The sequence below is a fragment of the Cucumis sativus genome, chromosome 4 (genome assembly GCF_000004075.3).
Source record: "Cucumis sativus cultivar 9930 chromosome 4, Cucumber_9930_V3, whole genome shotgun sequence".
Taxonomy (NCBI): domain Eukaryota; kingdom Viridiplantae; phylum Streptophyta; class Magnoliopsida; order Cucurbitales; family Cucurbitaceae; genus Cucumis; species Cucumis sativus.
In genome coordinates this window covers 3356324-3378240 of record NC_026658.2, presented here as the reverse complement: position 1 = coordinate 3378240, position 21917 = coordinate 3356324, and the positions used below count along the sequence as shown (strand labels likewise).

Here is a 21917-nt window from a genome sequence, read left to right as displayed (position 1 = left end):
CAACTTGTTAATGGTGGATGTGCATATTTAATGTCTACGTACATATCAATAAACGATTGGATACTCTAGTGAATGAATAGCTAAAGTGGTATATGTCTTTGTATAGTAGCTTATGCAATTAAGTTGTCTAAATGAAGAACTTGTAATAAGTGCGTTTAATTTTAATGATAAGAAAAACAATCTATTTTCCACGGCAAATAATTGAATAGATTTGAAAATGAAACTACCTAGAAAAACCCTAGGATATCAATAATAGATTAGATTGGGGTGATTTTAGTTATGAATGTTATTGTTATATTATTATTATTTTGAAACACACATGTTATGGAAAATTGTTGGTGTCCTAAACCCTAAAGATAAACTAGGCTAGGGGCATATGTGTCTAAAATTTATCAAACTCTTGAAAAGTCCATAGACACAGAACATATGCTTTTTCTTTTTGACATTTTCCATTTCGGTTAGCGGGAATGAAATGTGCAATCCAAGTGAGTTTTTTAATCAAATTATTTACAAATCAACTATAGTTAATTTAATAAATGTTCAGTTTGATTTTGAATGTCAATAGTACAAATAACCACATCGATCAATTTTAATTGTCGATTTGGATTTTCTTAAACCCTCGTTAACCAAGTTTATCATCTTCTCCGATTTGGATAATTTAATTTTCTAATCTATTATGCTTACTCCTAGTTTTAGTTATGAGACAAATTTTCACGGAAAGAAAATAATTAATAAATAGTATTTGTTATATATATATATAATTTAGTATAATTATTCCAGGTTTGACAAACTCAAAATTGACTTAATATTTTTAGTTTTTCTTTTTTTCTTTACAAATTCGAATTGACAAATTGAATTGTTTCTGACTTTTACCGATAAAAGTTTGACTGAATTTAACGAAACATAGTATTATAATTTTCAAATCATATTACACTATTTACTATTAAAATATTTTGTCCCAAACATAAATATCTAAGTTAAAATTGTACGAAAACACATACTATTACAACCTACTGACCTGCCATAAATACACCTTAAATTTCATTTCTTAGAGAGAAAAACTATTAATTGATTTGGGTATTTCATTATTTTTAATATTATTTAACGCAATTCCTATAAAATTATTTCTCATCCCTATGCTTACTTGGACTAAGAACAACACTATTTACCTGATAAGTTATAGAAAAAAATATACACTTCAATAATAATTGAGGTATAACTTTCAAAGTAAACTATAATGTTATAAAATCAAAATCAAAATCCTATTATGCTAACGAAATTTTAAAATGAAAACTAGAAAAATCAACTAACAACCGGAGATATGTGGTTCTAATTTGGTAAATAAAAGATTTAGAATGATTTGTATGTATATATATATAAAAGTGGATTGTTTATTTTATGATTATTTGGAGAAAATATTTGGCAGCAAACTACTGGGCTCTTCTAGGTAATTTCGCTCTGAATTGGAAATTACAATTCGCAATAGCGTAGACTTTGACGAAATCGCGTTGCAATGGACACGCGAGCTACCATTTTCCATATTCCTCTTCCTTTCCCCATTCCTTACTTTCATTCATTCATTTCATCAATTCTCTCCACTCCCCATTCTCCCCAATCGAACTATCCGGTTACTGATTTGCCGCCGATCCTCTCGTCCATTTCGTATACGATCGGACTTCCAATTCTCTCCCCCTTTTTATTCTCACCGGTCAACACTCTCAAGTTTTGGGCATTAAACAGAGCCATTCTGTTTCTGGCCAGGTTCGTCTTTCTCCGTTTCGCCTCTTCAATTTCTCTGTTCTTCATTTTGATGCATTTCATCATTTTATATGTGTTAGGTTAAGAATATGATTAGTTTTGGGGATGATTTTCCAAACTCACTTAGCAGTATGATTTTAAGAGTTTGTTTGGTACCAGTAGTTGGAATATTGATTTTGGAAAAATAAATTTAGGTTTGATTGGTTTTATAAAAAAACCATGAAGTTTATTTATTTTGGTATCGAAGTATCAAAGTTTATTTTTATAGCTATAGAATTGCAATAATATTATTATGTTTGGTTTCAAAAGATAATTTAGGGTTATTAATTGTATTTTAGATTTGAGAAATAATTATGAAAAAGATATTTTTAGTTATTTTATTGTAAGATTATTGACTGGTTTCTAATATAAAAAAAAAAGTAAAATTATTTACTAAATATAGTAAAATCTATTAAATTTAAATTTTTTTGTATTTTATAAATAGTTTCAAAAATTGTTTTATATAACCCTGTGAGATACCTAACAAAAATTATCTTATCACATAATTTTTTCCAAATCAAATTGAATGATTTAATATTTTTTCTAAAATCAAATTTAGTTCGGAGTTAGGAGCTATCACTTACAAGAAAATCTTAAAATTACTCCAAAACATATCTTAAGCCCTCAAAAACCATTCAAACATTTTTTAAAAATTACAAATATATCAAAATCTATCACACCTTTAATAGACTCTTATGACATGATATGTCAAAGTTGGTTAAATTTAAATTTTGTCATATTAATTTCTTTTAACATTAAAAATGGAAAGTTTTGTGGAGTGATTACTAAATTGAACTCTAAAAACATTTGAGATCGAACAATTCATCTTCAAATAAAATTTATAAAGTTAAATTATAAGTTATAGTCTCCAAACTTTCATGTTTATCTATTTAATCTATAAACTTTCAATCTTCATTTTAATTTATGTTTAACAAACCTTTGATATATCTAAAAGAAATTAAAAATTGATTGATAATTAATCTATTTATATATAAAGTTAAATTTCATACATCGTAAATGTTAAAAGTACGTTGATAAAAAATTAAGTACAAAGAAGTTTTAAAACCACCAACAACTATATGTTTTATGTTCTTTGGTACTTCAACTTAGTCTCATGACCTAACAATAAGGTTTGACATGATTTTCTTTTCAATAAACGATAAGCACAATACACTCTTTAACCTACGTAAATAAACTAACCCTAAAAGAAAGTGATCCATCTATCTAACATATAAGTTTCTACAAAAACCTCATAACAAAGTAATAATCATAATAAAATTAATCTACACATTAAGAGAATGATCGACAATTTGAAAAATTAAGTTGGACGACCACAATTTGTTCATCAATAATTAAATAAATTTATTACTTTTTATTCACATCAACTCACAATTTTTATAAAAGAAATTCTAACTTCTCACCTTATTACTTGCTTCAACTCTTCAATTAACTTATCTATAACAATTATCGATTTAAATTATTTGATGGCGAAACAAACACCCACTAAGCAACAAACCATATAAATATTTTCAAACAGAAAAGCTTTAGCTTTAACAGTTAACAAAACTCCACGTATACATAATAACTCTGTATATGTGTGTATGTATGTGTAGAATTTTGACCCCAAGTCAAAAATGAAGGTAGAATTGCTTACTTGCTGTAAAAGTTACACTTGTGCTTGACCCATTTGGGATCTCTTTCTTTTTAGTTATTATTTAGTCGCAATATGGAGGAATATTTAGAGGAATAGCTATTTTAAATTCATTAAATTATTTGTATTTTCATTAATAAGATTTTAGTCAAAATTTTTGATGAATTTTACTTTATCAATAATTAAAAACAACACTCGTATGAATTTGATTATATTAAACTGCATTCATTACTCATATTAAAACATTAATTATGTAATGTTTATTTTATTCCATTTTTTAAAACTCTAACTAATTATAATTAGTTATATGTCTCCTATAATCATGTTCATTTTATATTTGAGATATACATAAATTTTAAAATCATTATCGAATTAGATTAATTAGGTCTTCAAGATATAATTATATATATATGTGTGTGTGTGAGAAATTACATAAAACATATATATTAATAGTATGTAAGTTAACAAAAATCTAAAATTGTTACCATCCATGTAAACATTGTATATATTTAAAGTTAACAAATAGTCCAAATAAATGCATGAATATAATAATTTTATAATATATATCTTATATACAAAATATGTATATTTTAATATATTTATATATAAAAAAAAGAAATCATGGTATCTTTTTTAAAACTATTGAATTTGTAGAATAAAAATAAAATTGGTGAAAACGTATGTACATTTTGTAAAAAACACGATCAACATCAACGTACTTATTTGGACCTAACTTTTGTGTAAAATAGAAGGCTAATGTCTCTTTTATGTAAAAATTATAATTTGACCTATATATTTAGCTTCTGCGTTCATGTGAGAATCGATGAAGACGCCAAAAAATTGAAGAAAATGGGAAAAGACATTTTCTATGTTCCAGTTTCTGTTTGGACTTTAGAGATAGTTTAGTATTTCCTCTCCTCCACTTTGAACAATTCGTTTCACTCTCAACCATGGGAGCTTGCTCAAAATATCAAGGCACCTTCTGTTTTAGACTGATAACATAGATATATGCCATGGCAAATCCAAATTCTTTTTATCTAGATTGTGAGATAATTTTAGCACTGAACTAACCTTTAAAGAATTGTTTCAGTTTTCTATAAAGTTGAGGGAGCCTAAATTCTTTGGCCTATGCTAAATCCCTTTGGATTTTGAACTTTTCTTTTTTTCTATATATGCAGGAGAAAATGAAGATTGATCTTGAAGAAGCAATAGCAAAGCATGTTCTTCGCTTCCTCCCAGCAAAATCATTGATCAGATTCAAATCGGTTTCTAAAAACTGGTACAATTGGATAAATTCCCCTTTCTTCACCCACCAACAAGCCACTCATTTCACTAAAACCTCCGCCTTCATCTCTCAGGCCTACCACCGTTTCTGCCCTTTCTTCATCCCTCTCCACCGTCATTCCCACGGCGTCCCTTCCTCTGCCTTCCTCCCTTTCCTCCCTCAAATGTCCACCATCAGAACCACTTCCCACGGCCTCCTCTGCTGCAAAAGTACTTTCCAAGACAATACTTATTTCATCGCTAACCCCACCACTGAACGATGGATTGAACTCCCTGAACCTACTCTGTTTCACTCCTCTGTTTCTGCCCTGTCTCTTGCTTTCACCCCTTCCACTTACAATTTCTACTCCCATTTCCAACTCGTCTGTGCTGTCCCCATTCCTTCTGTTCGTGCTGTTTTCTTTGAAATTTACTCTTCTAGGACTAATTCTTGGAGGCTTTCTGATTCCCAATACTTTTATGATGCTGATCACGATTTGAGCTTTAGAGGTGATGGGTTTTTTATGGATGGATTTGTGTACTGGGAGACGTCAAATGGCGTCATTCTCGCGTTCGATTTGACAAATGAAGAATATGGAGAGATTTTGCTCCCTCTCGATCTCCCTTCTCCTCACTATGGAGCTTTAATGGAGATGAATGGAGAGTTGTGTTACGTTACGGTAATTACGAAGAACCACGATGATGGTCATGATAATGGCGATGACGATGATTGTTATTATTGGTTAGGGGTGTATGGTGGTGGTGGCCATGGGATGGTGTTGAAGAAAAGAATTCCACTTTATGATGATAATGGGTTTTTTTTTGAGGGAGATGTTAGAGTTTTGTCTGGTTTAAGTGAAGGTGCAGTGATGATTCTTGTGGGAAGCAAAGTGATTCTTTATCATGTGGAAGAAAGGAAGAGGAGGTTTGTTGGAATAGTCGAACCGGCAGAGATTGCGGCGATTGATGTCGATGATGGTGCCGTGCGGTTTTTGCCATATGTTAATAGTCTTGCGAGCGTGTGTCCGGTGGACGAAATGCCGCCGGAGGATTACGAGTTTGATAAGATCTTGAAAAAAAAGAGCAGAAACAAGATTACTTGAGGCTTTTATTAGGTGTGAAGAGTTTCTTTCTTTGTTCTTCTGTTGTGTATAAATAATTTGGATATGGGGATGTAACGATGGGTGTTTGAAGGGTATTGAACTTCTACTATTGGTAGGACATCTCTTAATTCAAATAAGATGTGTTTTAGCATGGTTTCCTCAGTTACCATCTAGAATTGATCCTTAAATATCCTTAAAATGAGTATTATAGCAAATTTATGATCTTTATAAGGTTGCAATGCAACAAATGTTGTAACGCATGTGACACTATAATAACAACTGTATATAGTTGAACAATACCACACCAACCTTAAAGTACATAATGATATTTTTTTTATATATTGTTTTAAGAATCTCGACGTTGTCGTCTATTGTATTATATAAACATTTTTCTTTAGTCTTTTTTTTCCGAAGAATCCTTAGAGGTTTTAGACCAAAACACAAAATCAAGAATCTAGAGTCTTAGATAACGATTTTGCAAGTGTGTGGCAATGAATTCCAAGACCCAAGATCAGGAAGATTACATTGAATATAAGAGATCACACCATGTAGAGATTTGGTTCATCTTCTTAACCTCTATTTTTGTAGTTTTGTTAAGGATTTTAGTTTAACATACCTGACGAAATCCATTTGTCTTAGGAATAATGGAACGTTTGCTTTGCTTTTATTTTTTTTATTTCGTTAGTGCAGTTATAGGTTTAGTGCTATTAATCATTGATGGATGTTATTGTATTTTGATTTAGATTATAGCTTAATTGTGTGTGATTAAGGATAGTGATAAAATTGTGTTAAATTTTCTAACCCCTTTACTAAGTTTTTTACTGCAAAGGTTGTGTAAAACCTAAAATATATCCAAGTAAATAAAGAGTTTACCATATTTAAGATAAATCGAGATATTAAGTACCTGTCATATATATTCCATTTCGTAGCAATAGTGTTGCTATTAGATGATGACCAATCTTGTATGTTTCTTTACAACAAATAAAATCCTCATATATCATTCGTGAAGGTACAATATTATCAATTTAGAGAATAAGTTTTCAATGATCATCCTCCCTTAAAACAAACAAAGTACCTCAATTATGAGTAGTTTTTTCATCTTCATCCATTGAATAAACCTACAAGACTTCACTTATATTCGATATGTCTTCCCTTTTTGTAGTCAATGTGTCATTTTGTTCACTAACGCAACTCACATCATAACTAACCATCTTGTTGAAAAATATATCAAGAACCAAAAGCTAGCATAACTCATAACTCAACTAGTTTTGTGATTCAATTCCTTCACCTCCATGTTATAACTAAAAACATTGTGGCTTATGAGAATTTCACACAGGACAAAACTTGAAACATGTCATCTTAGATGATTTTTTTTATATATGCTAAAATCCTAAATAAAGTGGGACATGGATATTGTTGCACTTAAATAAAAGAAACCTTGATACAAAATTATAATTAAATGGGTCAATTTGGGAAGTAAAACCAAGTAAGACTTTTGTTTTCTTTCTAAATAGTTGGTAGTTTAAAATGATTGGCTAATTATTATGGAATTTGAGGCTGTGTTTGGAACAAATGTAAAAAAAGGCTTCAAAAAGGGAAAGAAAAAGAAATAAATAAAACCAAAAAGTCCTCCACCCTGTAAATTGGTTAATTATTAATAACAAACTCCCAACTAAACTTGGGATTAGACAAAAAAAAGCATAGCCTAATCCACCTTGTATGTAGGAGACCATTGGATTTCACAAGCCAAAAAGGGTCTCCCCCTCTAATTTCTCTTATGGGATTCTCACTTTGAAACTCATTTTCTTTCCTTTTCCTCTTCTCCAAAGGTAAATTCTTCTTTCTTCTTCTTCTTCTTAATCATTATTAATATTTAAATTAATAATCCCTTAATGCCTTTGTTCTTTTTAATTATTTCTTCAGGAAGTTGGTGAAATTTCCGGCAAAAATTATTTTCGGGTTAAATCTTGGCCGGAATTTCACTGCTTTGATAAGAGAAAGATGAGTTCAAGTGATGATGAGAGTGCTTCAGGGCCGGACTCTCAATCTTCACCTGCCGCTCCATCGCCGGATTCTTCGTCTTCGTCTTCACCTGATCCACCCTCATCGTCGCCGCCCTCACCGCCATCGCCATCTCCACCATCTCCCGATGCCAATTCCGATACCTCTCCTCCACCATCTCCAGAAAACGATGATTCCTCACCACCACCACCCACATCAGGTTCTATTAAATCATCATCATCTTCATCTTCTTTCTTCTCTCGATCGCTTTGAGTTTCTATTTTGTTCAATTGTACTTTTAATAAATATTTGCAATTTTAACTCTATATTTTCTCTTATCCATTTGTAAACTTTTATAGAAATTTGAGAACTAATTCTTTTTAGTTAAAATTTATATATGATGACAAAATTGTTCCATAGGTAGTTAATATATTTTTACTATTCAAAATATTTACAAAAATATATCAAAATATCATATTTTATCTAAATATACATTCTTGTTAGCGTCTATAAAATACATTAGTGGTAGTCTATCATACCTATATTGTGTGATAGTTACTATACTTTGTAAATAATTTTAAAAAAATTATCATTTAAAATATTTTTTCTATATTAACTATATTATCATACTTATTTTTCAAAACTTAAAATGGTTACCTTAGTTTGGGAAGTTTCTGGCACCAATTAAATCTTGTAAGAAAAATAATTGTAAATAGTAAAATTAGTTTGTGAATGTCATATGCAGGTGAAATATGAAATTTTATATTAGCTATATTTTATAAATATTTTGAAACATTAAAAAAATATACAAAGAAAAATTAGTTGATGAAATAGTATATATAATAAATTGTGAAGAAAAAAATATAGTAACACACTGCTTTAATTTTTTATTCTCCTACCACATAAAACATAAATTGAGGTACACTAAATATGGAGTTTTAAAATTCTGAGATGTTTAAGGCCAGACTTGGATTTTGGAGAAGCAATTCTTGGTTCTTCATTTTGGTTCTTTCTTATAAGATGTGAGTTATGAATTACAATCTAATTTTATTTATATATACATGTAATATATTATCATACGGTAGATAATTCTCCATCTCCAAAGTCCCCATCCGATGGTTCTTCCGATGATCACAAATCCCATCCAGCTCCAAAAGAGGGTGGTAGCAGTCCACTGACGTCACCCGCTGCTCATTCTCCTCCATCCCGATCTTCGTCAGCGGGGGACGAATTTTCTCCACCAGCTCTGCCGGAAGGAAAGGCATCACCAAGATCGCCAGCTAAACAACAAGGAACACCGTCCTCTGAGAAGGATTCATCGCCATCGGAAATCAACCCGGGGATTATAATTGGAGTGGCAGTGGGAGTGGGGGTTTTCATAATTGTTCTCATATCAGTAATTGCAGTTTGTTCAAAGAAGAAGAAGAGAAAGAGAGATCCTATGCCATATTATGGAGATCATGGTCATGGAGGACCTAAAGGTAAATTCCTTTTCTTGTTTTTTTTTTTTTAAAAATCACTTTTGTCCTATTTAAAAAATCATTAAGGAAAACGTTTTTACTTTAGCTAAATTTTGTTTAATGTTCGATTTTACTCTTTAAAAATTTGAAAACCTTTTGAAAATTAACTCACTCTTTGTATGTACAAAGAAAATATGTCAACAACTAGACCAATGTAAATATGGTAACATTAAAAAGGTATAAGATAAAAGACAACTACTTACGTTTATATCATGACATTGATTAACATGCAGGTGGTGACTATTACAACAGTTCACTACAGCAACAACAAAACTGGCACAACGGCATGCACGGTCCCGGGACGGATCAATTTGGGAGGCCACCAGTATCGGGGTCTCCGGCCGGGACTGGGTGGCCAATGAGCGGCGAGAACATGACGACAGGTAGCTCCTATGCAGGGCCTCCTCTTCCTCCACCATCACCATCGATTGCTTTTGGGTTCAACAAGAGCACGTTCACGTACGACGAACTCGCTGCAGCAACAGGTGGGTTTGCTCATGGAAACCTACTCGGGCAGGGTGGGTTCGGTTATGTGCACAAGGGGGTACTGCCCAATGGGAAGGAAGTGGCAGTGAAAAGCTTGAAGGTGGGCAGTGGGCAGGGTGAGAGGGAGTTCATGGCTGAAGTTGAGATTATTAGTAGAGTCCATCATCGGCATTTGGTGTCTTTGGTTGGGTTTTGCATTGCTGGTGGACAAAGAATGTTGGTCTATGAGTTCGTTCCTAACAATACAATGGAGCATCATCTTCATGGTATTACTTTATCCCTTAAATTATGCAAATTCCATTCCTATTTTAAAGAAAATTTAGTTTAGATACGAAACCGTAACTATTTCTGTGCTTTTATGCAATTTTATCAAACGATTCCAACTGTTTTTAACTTTTAAAATTAATATAGGTGTTTGAATTTTTAACTTCCTTCAAGCTGTAATGAACAAATATAGAAAATAAATGTCTTTTTAAAGATTTTATTGACCTTTGAAAGTTAATTCTATCACTCAATTTTGGTTTCAGCCAAAGGTCTTCCAGTAATGGATTGGCCCGCTAGACTTCGCATTGCCATAGGTTCTGCCAAGGGACTTGCTTATCTTCACGAAGATTGTAAGAATTTTTTCTCTTTTATGGTACGCTAATTGTGTGGATGGGAGAATCAAAACCTCCACATCAAAAATGATATATCGTATCAATTACTCTTGAGTTAAATTCACTTTAGCTGTCAAAACCGACTTTATAACTTGTACATATAGAATTTCTCTTAATGGCTAGTTTAAAAATATATTGTAATTAAGTACTAATGGTTTATTGTCCAATTTCATAACACCCTTGCCTTTAATTTCATGTTTTTGAAATTTAGGTTTATTTTCAACACTCTTTCCTTCTCCTTCGGGAATTGTTTAATAAAGAGTAATATAATATATATTTCATACTTCATAGAATAATTGACAAAGAAATATGAAAACTTCTTCTTTTCAGGTCATCCAAAGATTATTCATCGAGATATCAAGTCAGCTAATATTCTGATCGATGCCAATTTTGAAGCTATGGTATGTTTAATAAAGAAACCCGACATGTTGAATAATAGTTTATCAATTGACATATAGTTTGTGTTACATTGATGAGAATTCAAGCCTAATTGTGTTCGATGGGGCATGATAATTTCAGGTGGCTGATTTTGGATTGGCTAAGTTGTCTACGGATAATCACACACACGTCTCAACTAGAGTCATGGGTACATTCGGGTAAGTAAAATTTAAACCACGCCTCTTATTTAGTAACACAAACATGTGTGTTGTTGAGTTATGCTTGCATGTCTAACTAAAAATGTTGTATAGGGATTAATGTTTTTGTTTATACTGGTACATATAATTAATTCAGGTATTTGGCACCAGAATACGCATCAAGCGGAAAGCTAACAGAAAAGTCTGACGTGTTCTCATTTGGTGTAATGTTGTTGGAACTCATTACAGGAAAACGTCCTGTAGATCCTACACATACGATGGAGGATAGCTTAGTTGATTGGGTACGTATACCTCCTACAAATAGTCTACTTTACAAATTTAACTCTTTAACTACAAAAAAGTTTAACAAGTTTAATTTATCAACTTTCAACACGTCTTCCATTTAAAAAGTGCATGATACATTTGTGATAAAACATAGTTTAAATTAAAAGTTTAAAAAGTCCAAATTAATGTACAACAGATTACAAGTTTAACCAAAATAATTGACATTATCGACGATTTATAATGTAGGCTCGACCACTAATGACTCGAGCATTAATGGAAGGGATATACGACGAGTTGGTGGATATACGTTTGGAGAGAGAGTTCAACACACAAGAAATGGCTCGAATGGTGGCTTGTGCTGCAGCCTCCATACGCCACTCGGCTAGAAAACGCCCAAAAATGAGCCAAGTGGTTCGAGCTTTAGAAGGAGATGTCTCACTGGACGACTTAAACGAAGGCACGAGACCAGGCCAAAGCTCCATCTTTAGCGCCACTAGCTCCGACTACGATTCTAGCGCCTACCATGCTGACATGTCGAAATTTAGGAAGATCGCTTTGTCCGACGACAGCAGTGAACTTGCAACTTCAAGCAACGATTCCCGAGAAATGAACCATCCCGGCCCCGGGACCCAAAGGCCGCTCTTTTAATCTTTTTTTTTTTGTCACTAATATATTTATCAAAATTCAAGTTTGTTTAATTACATAGGAAAAGGGGGAAACAAAAAAGGATAAATATATGAGTTTGTTTTAATTTCTATGGTCGATTGAAAACTGTGATGTGGTGATCGTGGCAAATAACCAAGAAGGATATGGATCAAATGTGGTTTTATTAAAGTTTGTTTTTCTTTCTAAATTTTGTTTAGGTTTTGTTTTGATCGTCATAATATCTGTAGATATGTTGTGTCTTCATTTTTGGAGGATTGATTGATTGTTTGTTTCATCAATCATACACACCTTATATTATTTTCTGCAGTATTTTCTACTCTTTTTTCTTTTGTCATGCTTTCTTGTTCTTAATCAATTTATGGTTTGTATGCAAAAATTAAACTAAAATTACATCAACTGAGACTGAACTAGTGTTTAGTTTACAAGACCTCCGGTGATTAAATTTGTAAATTATTTGATAGTATAGAGTTTCATTTCAAAATTAATTGACAATGAGGGGAAGTGACTTATATATATCTATCTTATAAGGTTTATTGTGAGTCGTTACTTGATTCATTCAATATGAGATTCTCAACATGCTCTCTTAAGATGATGTATCTTTGGACTTACCAATTTTGATCGGATTAGTTTCATTTTATTGGATGAATATCCGATTGGGCTTTATGGACTTTGATAGCATGTATGAAGTTTTATTTCAAAAATCAGTTGACAATGAGAATAATAATTCATTTATCTTGTAAGGAGTGTGTGTCGTTCTCTTGATTTTTGATCTAACTTATGATTCTCAACCTAAATTATTGCAACGAACATATGTTTTCAACTAATTATAGTTTGATTATCGGAATGGATATAGCTCAACTAATATATGACGTGGGTTAAAGTTTAATTATAGCTCTTTCAACCTTGTAGGTTTATTTTGATTAAACAATATTGTTTTTATATATTATTTTTCTTTGGAAAAAAATGAAACTTAAAAACAAATTAAATAGGTGGTTTTTTAATGTGGCAATGTAACATGGAGTAAAGGGTAGTTTTTGCAATGCATATTATTATCATCACTGGTCGAGATTATAGTGGCAAAGTATAGTGAATTGCAAGTTCACAAATTGAAGGAGAAAATCTAACCATTTCTTACCTTTGTTACAAACAAAAATATTGAAATATAATTTTATATTGTAACTAAAACAAGTTTATACAAAAATATAAAAAATATCTCAAATCAGAAGGAAAACAATTTGGAGTCGAAAGGAGGCACGAGAGCCACTTGATAGAAATACAAGCTCTTCGACTTGAGAGGAGAGAAATCTTATTGCTCGATCAAAATTTATTGACGCTCTAAATTTATCTTATCAAGAGAGGAACTAAAAGAATGTGATATTCAAAATACATTGAACTAAAATAACTATTATTATCAAAATAATTCTCATCAACCAATTTCAACTCATCAACGATCTTTTTATATTTTGCTTATGAATGATGATTTTTATTCAAACCAAAATTGTTAAGAGGAGAAAATTGATTAGTTCATAGAAATTAAATAAGATTTTTCATACTTAACTTCTAATTGAAATTTTTCATGATTAACCTCAACATTGTCATCAAGGATCATTGGCATGTTCATCAATAATTTCGAAAAAATTTACTAAAAAAGGATCGATGATAAAATCAAAATTTTGATCAACATCTTTGACACGATACAATCAATTAAATTCATCAAAATCTAACTTATAGACCTTAATAAAATTGTTAATAGAATCTAAATTTTGATTATATTTTATAAATATTTTGGTTAATTGTATTATATACAATTATTTTCCATTTATTTTCCATGCAAACAAAATTAAGCGATTTTTTCTCTCATGCTTTTAAGTTTTAATAAATAAAGTTTACCCATAACCCTATACTGACAAATAGACCAATAGTAAGGAGGTATTTTCGTAATTAAATACTTTTTCAGCCTCCGAAAACGTCAATATATTTCCCGCCTAAAACCCCTAACCACGAAAATGGAGAAAATAAAAAAATAAAAAAACAAAACTAGCATTACAGAACTCCCCAGCTTCTTCGCAAACTTGACGACGATCCATTTTCCATGCCCGTTTCCGTCTAAAGTTTTCTTCATTTCTTGCTTAATCCCAACTCGAAATCTAAATTTTGTTCCATTTTGTATTGTGCATTTGGTTCCTTCTGCTTCCGGATTTTCGTCTTTGTATTTGTTGAGCGGTAAGAAATTCAGTGATTATGATGAATCAACTCTTCTCACTCTTTACAGCTTCTTAGGAAGATCACTAGGCCGTTTCTTTCCCTCAAGTCATTTTTATTTGTTTGTAGATTTTAATCTGCTTTCTGTTAACTGTTTGGCACTCATTTTAGGGCTGAAAATGGCTGTCGAGGAGAAACCAAGAGCCGATAATTCCGCAGAGTCACCGACTTCGGTTCTTGAAGATGAGGTATGTTCGCTTTCTTTACTATGGCTTTGCGTTCTGTTTATTTTTTGTGCCTCGTGATTCTTTTGACATTGGAAACAACTTTATGTGGATATTTTAGCGGGTAAGAAAAGAGTCGATTTCGTGTTTTTAACTGCTTTCGAGAAGAACTTTTAAATGTTGCTTAAGATAAAAGGATTATTCTGTACCTGAAATTATATTTTATTATTGAAGACGTAGATTGTTCATACGAATAAAGGAGAAAAGGGAGCTTTCTGGGAATAATTATCTTAATGCATAAGGATTAATCTCTCGTTTTTCTTCTAACAGCCGCATGGGAAAAAGAAAGATTTTCCTTTTACTCTCCTTTTCGTTTAATTACTTCCTGTCATAACGGTGAGTTAGAAGATTTTTCATTTTTCCCTAGGGCTAACGTGTTGGCACTTGAGACCATGTTTGTTTATTAGCACTGACTGATATGGAGTAACGTTTGTGGTGAAATTCACTTAGACATGGTGGAGATACTTCCAACTTCTTGACAATGTTGGATTAAACGGAAGGGAATATGTGGTATACTTGAGATTCCTCATTCCTACGTGTTTGTTTTCTTGTGCATTATTTTGGTAACGTGCTCAAATGAGCTATTTTTGCATGTTATGCATTCCAGTAGTGAATATTTCGAGTATGGTGTATCCAGTTCCTACTGAACCGGTATCCCTTTTTCTAATGCTGCACCAAATTGGTTTATGACTTCTTTTTTTACCTTTTTCACAAAGGATTTATGTAATGGGGAAAAGGAGATCAAGTTGGAGGAAGAAATCATTTTGGAAGCAAAAAATGGGGATTCCAGTCTTATATCAAAAGAAATGGCTGAGGAGGAACAGAAATTGCTGGAAGCTCGGGTCAAGGAAGAGGAAGCAAAAAGACTTGAGGATTCAACAGAATCTGAAAAGTTGAGCGACAATCAGTTTACCAAATTGGATGAACTTCTCACTCAAACACAGTTATACTCAGAATTTTTGTTGGAGAAAATGGATGACATCACATTTGTATGTCTATGTGCTGTATAATTTATGCATTTTAAAGTTATGCTGCTTTTCTGCTCCTCGTTGAATTTTGATTTCAACTATTTACCAGAGTGAAATGGAGGAAGACAAGAAATCTGTTGAGAAGAGTAGTGGGCGTGGTTCAAAGAGGAAAGCTGCTGCTCGTTATAACAATGTAAGAATTACGTGCTTCTTTTGTCTTAACATCTAGGGGGGTTTTTCAAAACCTTTTTAAATTTGACGTTTTAACCTCAGGTAACGTGTTTTTAATTGAACTTAATCTTCTATATGTTTTATTACTTCAGTACTGTTAGTATATTGTTAAATGAATTCTAACCTGGGATGAAAATGTTTTTAGAAGAAGGCAAAAAGGGCTGTTGCAGCTATGCTGACTAGATCAAAGGAAGGTGAGCAGGATGAAGATGTAAACTTGACTGGGGAAGAAAGAATTGAAAAGGAGCAGAGTGAACTTGTACCTCTATTGACGGGTGGCAAATTGAAGTCCTACCAACTCAAAGGTGTCAAATGGTTGATTTCATTATGGCAGAATGGGCTGAATGGAATCCTTGCAGATCAAATGGGTCTTGGTAAGACAATTCAAACCATTGGCTTCCTTGCACATTTGAAGGGGAAGGGACTGGATGGACCTTACTTAGTAATTGCTCCTCTTTCCACACTTTCAAATTGGATAAATGAAATATCGAGGTACTCTCCTGTGTTAACTTTGTTTATCTTTTAACAATAGAATTGTTTTGTCACCTTATTTTTCATTTGTTTGTATGTCTGCATGTAGATTTGTGCCTACCGTGAATGCTATTATTTATCATGGTGACAAAAAACAAAGGGATGAGATTCGTAGAAAGTCTATGCCTAGAAAGATTGGACCTAAATTCCCCATAGTGGTTACTTCTTATGAGATTGCAATGAGTGATGCTAGAAAAGTTTTGAGGCATTACAATTGGAAATATCTTGTTGTTGACGAGGTCAGCCATTTTAATCATGCTTCTAACGTCTCTTATAAAATATAATTCATGAATTTTGATAACTGATGGTCCTCTAAACATTTTTCTTGAAGGGGCATAGGCTTAAAAACTCAAAATGCAAATTGCTGAAGGAGTTGAAGTACATAACTGTTGAAAATAAACTGCTTCTAACAGGGACACCGCTGCAAAATAATTTGGCAGAGCTTTGGTCATTGTTGAACTTTATTTTACCAGATGTTTTTTCTTCAAGTGAAGAATTTGAGTCATGGTTAGTATGCTTTATCTATCTATAGATGCTTATATTCTTCAGATTTGTTTTTCTATTCAAGATAACGGAGTGGATGTGAGTTTAAAGCCTCTGGAAGTTTGCATTTTGTTTTAAGAAAGAAATAACAGAATAGTAGCATAAACCTTAAAAGTCATTGTTGAGATTGTAGATGCAGGGGATCAAACAATTATTATTACCATATTCAAAATTAATTTGCTCCGAACAATTTGTTTTTAGGTTTGATCTCTCTGGAAAGTCCCATGCTGAAGAAAAAGAAGAAACACAAGAGAACAGAAAGGCCCAGGTTGGTAATTCTTTTGATACTTTTTCCAGCATCGTATGTTGCATAAGTTTGTCATTTTCAGATATTCAAATCCTGCAGGTGGTAGCAAAACTGCATGGAATACTGAGACCATTTCTACTTCGGAGAATGAAATCTGACGTTGAGCTGATGCTTCCTCGGAAGAAAGAAATTATAATGTATGCAAACATGACTGAATATCAGAAGAACTTTCAGGAACATTTAGTTAACAAGACATTGGAAAATCATCTCTGTGAGAAGGGATCAGGTAGTTTAGCATTGGGTTTGAGTATTAGTATACAAATCCAACGTGCTTGTTGTTACTGCCAATTATGTTGCAGTATATTTTCTTTGTTATTCTGTTTTATCAGTTATCATATAGTATATAACGGGCAAGATGATATTTTCTCTTGGTTGCCAGTTGGCTTTGAAGTTGCTAAATAGCCAGGGGGTTCAGGGATAAGTTTCTATCGTTTTAACTCTCCTGCTCTAATGTTCAAGATAAAGTCATGGAACTCTAAGATTATACTAGTGTTGATGGCTTTTTCCCTGCAGAGTCGGTACTTCTTGGTTTGCTTGAACTTTTTTGAATCAGATGGTTTTGTTATTTTTGAAAAATAAGAACCGAACAATCTGTCCAATATTTGACCAAAGGTTTGACAAAATGTCCTCAGATTTCTATTTTTGCTTTAACACTTTTGTATATTTTGTTTGTTAAGAAATACACTTCATTGTCACAACTGATTTGCAAAATGAAAGAATCTAACCAATAATATATTGGAAAAAATCATCTGTGGACAATTTGATGATAGAATTGATTTTTTTGTTATACCCTGTTCCATATTATGTTTTGATGATTGTGGTAATTTGTTTATGAAAATGCAGGACGTGGTTTTAAAGGAAAGCTTAATAATTTGATGGTTCAGCTTCGGAAAAATTGCAACCATCCTGATCTCTTGGAATCAGTCTTTGATGATTCTTGTAACTTCCTCTTATTCTTCAATCTATCGTGTTAAAAATGTATTATAAGATTTCTCTTAATCCTATGTTTTTTTCCTCACAGATGCGTACCCTCCTGTAGAGCAGCTAGTTGAGCAGTGTGGCAAATTTCGCTTACTAGATAGATTGTTGACACGGCTATTTGAACGCAAGCATAAAGTGAATTGCTTTATAAATCTCGTTTAGTCATTCTTATGGGTTTCGCCTAGTTAACCTAATTGCCTACTTTGCATTTCTATTAGGTCCTTATCTTCTCGCAATGGACTAAGATTTTGGATATCATGGATTACTATTTTAGTGAGAAGGGATTTGAAGTTTGCAGAATAGATGGTAGCGTGAAACTTGATGAAAGAAAAAGACAGGTATGAGCTTCACATGAAATATCCAAACAATTTAAAGTCAGTTGTGTTATGTGTTGTTGGTCTTGTTTTGCCCTCCATCCCAGCTTTTTTCACATTATAGATGCCAAAATGTTTCAGTATGATGTCAGTTTCAGACACCATTGTACCTAAGAACTATGTTCCATGTATCTGTTATGTTAGAGCTACGTCATCAATGGAAAATATACATACACATGTGCATTTCTTTGACCAAGATCCTTTGAGAGCTAGGTATAGCAAAGCAGATGAAATTACTAACGGAGTCGTGCTAGAATTTGGTCCAAGCAAGAATTCATGGATAATCGGAAACACTATTGTAATTTCTATTTGAACTGATTTGGTTTCTTCGATAAATTTTGAAAGTAATCTATTCAAGTGAAATAGTTTTCTTGAAAGTACTTTCGTAGTGAGGAAAGGGAAACCTAAGAGCATTATAAATGTTTTTTCTTGAAATTTTTAAAAATACATTTTGAGATGCAATACTTTTGAAAAGTAGTTCTAATTAGAAGCACCGTGGTAAAAAGTACTTTCTACAGTCACGCCAACTTGTTGAGGACCAAAAGAGTTTAGTGAACTGATTTACCCAAAGGACGATTCTAAATGTCATGTTTAAGTCATTGCATGCTATAGTGGACATATCCAAAAGGCGGTAAATTTTTGTGTTAAGCGGACAGTTTGTAAGATGGAAGGAGTATAATGGCAATCATATGTGGGGAGGGGAGTTCGCAACTTTAGCATATTGAGACGGGAGTTCTGATTCTATGGGGTGGTAGCATTTCTGTGGAAAGCAGAAGAAATAGCTAATAATATAATGGAGGATATACACAGAAGAAATCAAAGAATAAGACATTGTTAAAAGAAAAACAGAATTGTGGACCTCACTATGGCGCAGATGATGCCTGCCTCGGTGAGGTCACCTCACCTGATTGGAGCAAGGTTTCTAAGGTGCAGATGAGTGTTTCCTAGTCTACGTGCATGCATATGCCTTCCAACTGACTCATTTTTTGTACAATAAATGTCTGGTTCAAAAATTTCAATACTGCCCTGCATTTTACTTTGTGTGTTGATGCTTTTCTATTTTATTTTTCTGTGTTCTGTTGCTTTGTGCTACTACTTTAGTAGGTTCTGTTGGGATCTTGAGAAACGTTGAGTTTTGAGATTAATCGTTACTTGCATGCTACAAAATGTGTTATATTCAGTTTTATGTAATAATTAATTGAATTTTCCTTTACATGCCGCAGGTAGACAGTAGACTAGAAATTGGTTATATTCAGTTTTATGTAATAATTAATTGAATTTTCCTTTACATGCCGCAGGTAGACAGTAGACTAGAAATTTTGCAAATTTTTCCATCATGATAGTGTTGGTGATATGATGGTGCATTAAGGATTACATAATTAACCAATTTAAGTTTTCTACGTGTAGATCCAGGAGTTCAATGATGTTAACAGCAACTACAGAATATTTATTCTAAGCACCCGGGCTGGTGGTCTGGGTATCAACCTTACTGCAGCAGATACTTGTATACTCTATGATAGCGATTGGGTACCTTTCTCGACACCTTTTTTTCTTTGCCAGTTTCTGCATTGCAATTGACTCACCATGTTGCATATGTATGGCAGAACCCACAAATGGATTTGCAGGCCATGGATAGGTGTCACAGGATAGGTCAATCAAAACCTGTACACGTTTACAGACTTGCAACAGCTCAATCTATAGAGGTAGCTTGCTGTTGGTTTTACTCTTTTGGTGTGTATATTCATGATGGTATTCATTAGTATTCTGTGGATATGACTTAACAGGGCCGTATTCTGAAAAGGGCCTTTAGTAAATTGAAGCTTGAGCACGTGGTCATCGAGAAAGGCCAATTCCACCAGGAACGAACAAAACCCACCGCTGCAGATATTGTAGAGGTTTGTTAAACACATTTCGATTCATTTTATCTGATTCTTCACTGCCTACATTTTACTTTTGAATAGTTGAGTATAGTCGTGATGTTTGGACTTCGTAGAAATTTTGGTAGAGAGCCAAGGAGTGTATTGAATTGGTTTTCAGATTCTTGGATTCTCAATTAATGTGTTTGAATTTGTTATTGTAAATCGCCACCACTACGAACCCTTTATCTTTTCACTCTATTGTTATGAAAGCGGCTCTTTCGCACAGGAGGTTTGTTTGTGTTTCTGGCTGACCAACATCTCTTATGCCTGCAATAAAAAATTCCATTGTTTCTTACCACATCACCGTTCAATTGCACGTGCATTACTCGATTTTGTGTGACTTTTTAGGAAGAGGATATACTAGCACTACTAAGGGAGGAAGATTCTGCTGAAGACAAGATGATACAGACAGAGATTAGCGACGCTGATTTGGAACGTATCTTAGACCGCTCCGATCTGATTGTCCCAACTGGTTCAGACAATGAGAAATCTAAAGTTTCTGGCAATTTATACCCTCTCAAAGGGCCTGGATGGGAGGTGGTGATACCAGCTTCAACAGGAGGGGTACTCTCTACACTTAACTCTTAAACTGTTAACAATAGTGTTGTAGGATTTGGGGACTTGGGGAAAGTGTATGTATTTTGGGGGCTTCTGTTGCATGCAATTTTTGGTGTTTTTTAGTTGCTGAGCATGCAAAATTAATTAGGGCAGCAAGTTCTGTTTTAGGCATGGGGATAACAATTTGTGAAGGCTGTCTTCTAAATCTAATTTTTTAAATCTTCAGAGCAGAGTTTCAATGGCCATAGAAACTTTCATGAAAACTATTGATTCCCATTCTAGGCAATTTGGGTACAACTGGTTGAGGAGAACCGAGAACAAATTTGAATTAGATATTTAGAATTTTTAACCTCTAAAAGGAAATCAAGAAGTATGGAGTTGCCATTTCTTGTGTTTGAAATATTAGAAGATAGATTGATTATCAGACTATAGTTGAGCTTAGGATAAATGTACATGGCACAATACATAGCAATTTTTTTCTTTCAGTACTAAATAACCTATGTTAAGTTAACTATGGTCTCTGTTGGTTTCCGCTATGCTACGGCTCCGCTTCCGCTCCTGAGAAAGAAATGTTTAATTATTTTTATTGTTTTCAAAGGTTTGAAGTTGATGTTTATTTGATACCTCAAGTTTCAAATCAAACACTTTAGTTCACAATATTTGAGAAATAGTTTTAAATGGTCCTTGAGGTCACATTAAGTGTTAGTTGACGGAAGACAAAATTAATTTTAAATCTTATGGATCAAAAATGTATTTTACCTTTATTTTTACTTAACAAATATATTAGATATAAAACTAAAATTTGTCAAATAAAATTTTAAACTTCCAATTGTATATCAGTCAAAAACCTATAACAAACAGTAAAAAATACAAACATCTGTTGAACTTTTTATGTTTTTGTTATGTTTCATAGGTTAATGAGTCTGCCAAAGAGCTTATTTGAATTGTTGTATATTTAGATTTCCTTTCAGAAGGTCATCTTTATCCACGTGTTTGGTTATTTTTTTAAAAAAGAT

At 32.8% G+C, this 21917-nt stretch overlaps 3 protein-coding genes across 4 annotated transcripts; all 3 read left to right on the top strand.

Moving 5' to 3' along the window:
- The first annotated feature begins 1464 nt into the window (after nucleotides 1-1464).
- Nucleotides 1465-6002, top strand: LOC105435180 (F-box protein At5g49610). 2 transcript variants are annotated; one of them, XM_011654836.2, is made up of 2 exons: nucleotides 1465-1761; nucleotides 4627-6002. In XM_011654836.2, the coding sequence occupies exon 2, from the start codon at nucleotides 4633-4635 to the stop codon at nucleotides 5812-5814; it is 1182 nt and encodes a 393-aa protein (XP_011653138.1). In that variant the 5' UTR covers nucleotides 1465-1761; nucleotides 4627-4632; the 3' UTR covers nucleotides 5815-6002. The 2 variants fall into 2 exon arrangements, with proteins under 2 accessions (XP_011653138.1, XP_031739617.1); XM_031883757.1 differs by lacking the exon at nucleotides 1465-1761 and adding an exon at nucleotides 4130-4492.
- A 1510-nt stretch (nucleotides 6003-7512) lies between these two features.
- LOC101214995 (proline-rich receptor-like protein kinase PERK4) lies at nucleotides 7513-12171 on the top strand. The gene is made up of 9 exons (XM_004149119.3): nucleotides 7513-7643; nucleotides 7738-8035; nucleotides 8901-9296; nucleotides 9569-10087; nucleotides 10349-10435; nucleotides 10808-10878; nucleotides 10997-11073; nucleotides 11210-11354; nucleotides 11584-12171. Exons 2-9 carry the CDS (start codon nucleotides 7816-7818, stop codon nucleotides 11983-11985), a joined length of 1917 nt encoding a protein of 638 aa, XP_004149167.1. The 5' UTR covers nucleotides 7513-7643; nucleotides 7738-7815; the 3' UTR covers nucleotides 11986-12171.
- Nucleotides 12172-14001: 1830 nt separating this feature from the next.
- On the top strand, nucleotides 14002-21187 carry LOC101214753 (ATP-dependent DNA helicase DDM1). Its single transcript, XM_011654835.2, has 16 exons — nucleotides 14002-14226; nucleotides 14377-14453; nucleotides 15206-15478; nucleotides 15567-15650; nucleotides 15834-16180; nucleotides 16269-16458; nucleotides 16551-16726; nucleotides 16964-17030; nucleotides 17109-17295; nucleotides 17913-18008; nucleotides 18091-18185; nucleotides 18269-18388; nucleotides 19832-19951; nucleotides 20029-20127; nucleotides 20209-20319; nucleotides 20692-21187. Exons 2-16 carry the CDS (start codon nucleotides 14385-14387, stop codon nucleotides 20929-20931), a joined length of 2274 nt encoding a protein of 757 aa, XP_011653137.1. The 5' UTR covers nucleotides 14002-14226; nucleotides 14377-14384; the 3' UTR covers nucleotides 20932-21187.
- Nucleotides 21188-21917: the final 730 nt, after the last annotated feature.

Coding starts and splice junctions, on each gene's coding strand:
- LOC101214753 (XM_011654835.2), top strand. CDS start 14,385: ATGGCTGTCGAGGAGAAACCAAGAGCCGATAATTCCGCAGAGTCACCG. Junction 16,459..16,550: donor AATATCTTGTTGTTGACGAG/GTCAGCCATTTT, acceptor TTTTTCTTGAAG/GGGCATAGGCTTAAAAACTC. Junction 20,128..20,208: donor CAACAGCTCAATCTATAGAG/GTAGCTTGCTGT, acceptor ATGACTTAACAG/GGCCGTATTCTGAAAAGGGC.
- LOC105435180 (XM_011654836.2), top strand. CDS start 4,633: ATGAAGATTGATCTTGAAGAAGCAATAGCAAAGCATGTTCTTCGCTTC.
- LOC101214995 (XM_004149119.3), top strand. CDS start 7,816: ATGAGTTCAAGTGATGATGAGAGTGCTTCAGGGCCGGACTCTCAATCT. Junction 10,088..10,348: donor AATGGAGCATCATCTTCATG/GTATTACTTTAT, acceptor TTTTGGTTTCAG/CCAAAGGTCTTCCAGTAATG. Junction 11,355..11,583: donor AGGATAGCTTAGTTGATTGG/GTACGTATACCT, acceptor TTTATAATGTAG/GCTCGACCACTAATGACTCG.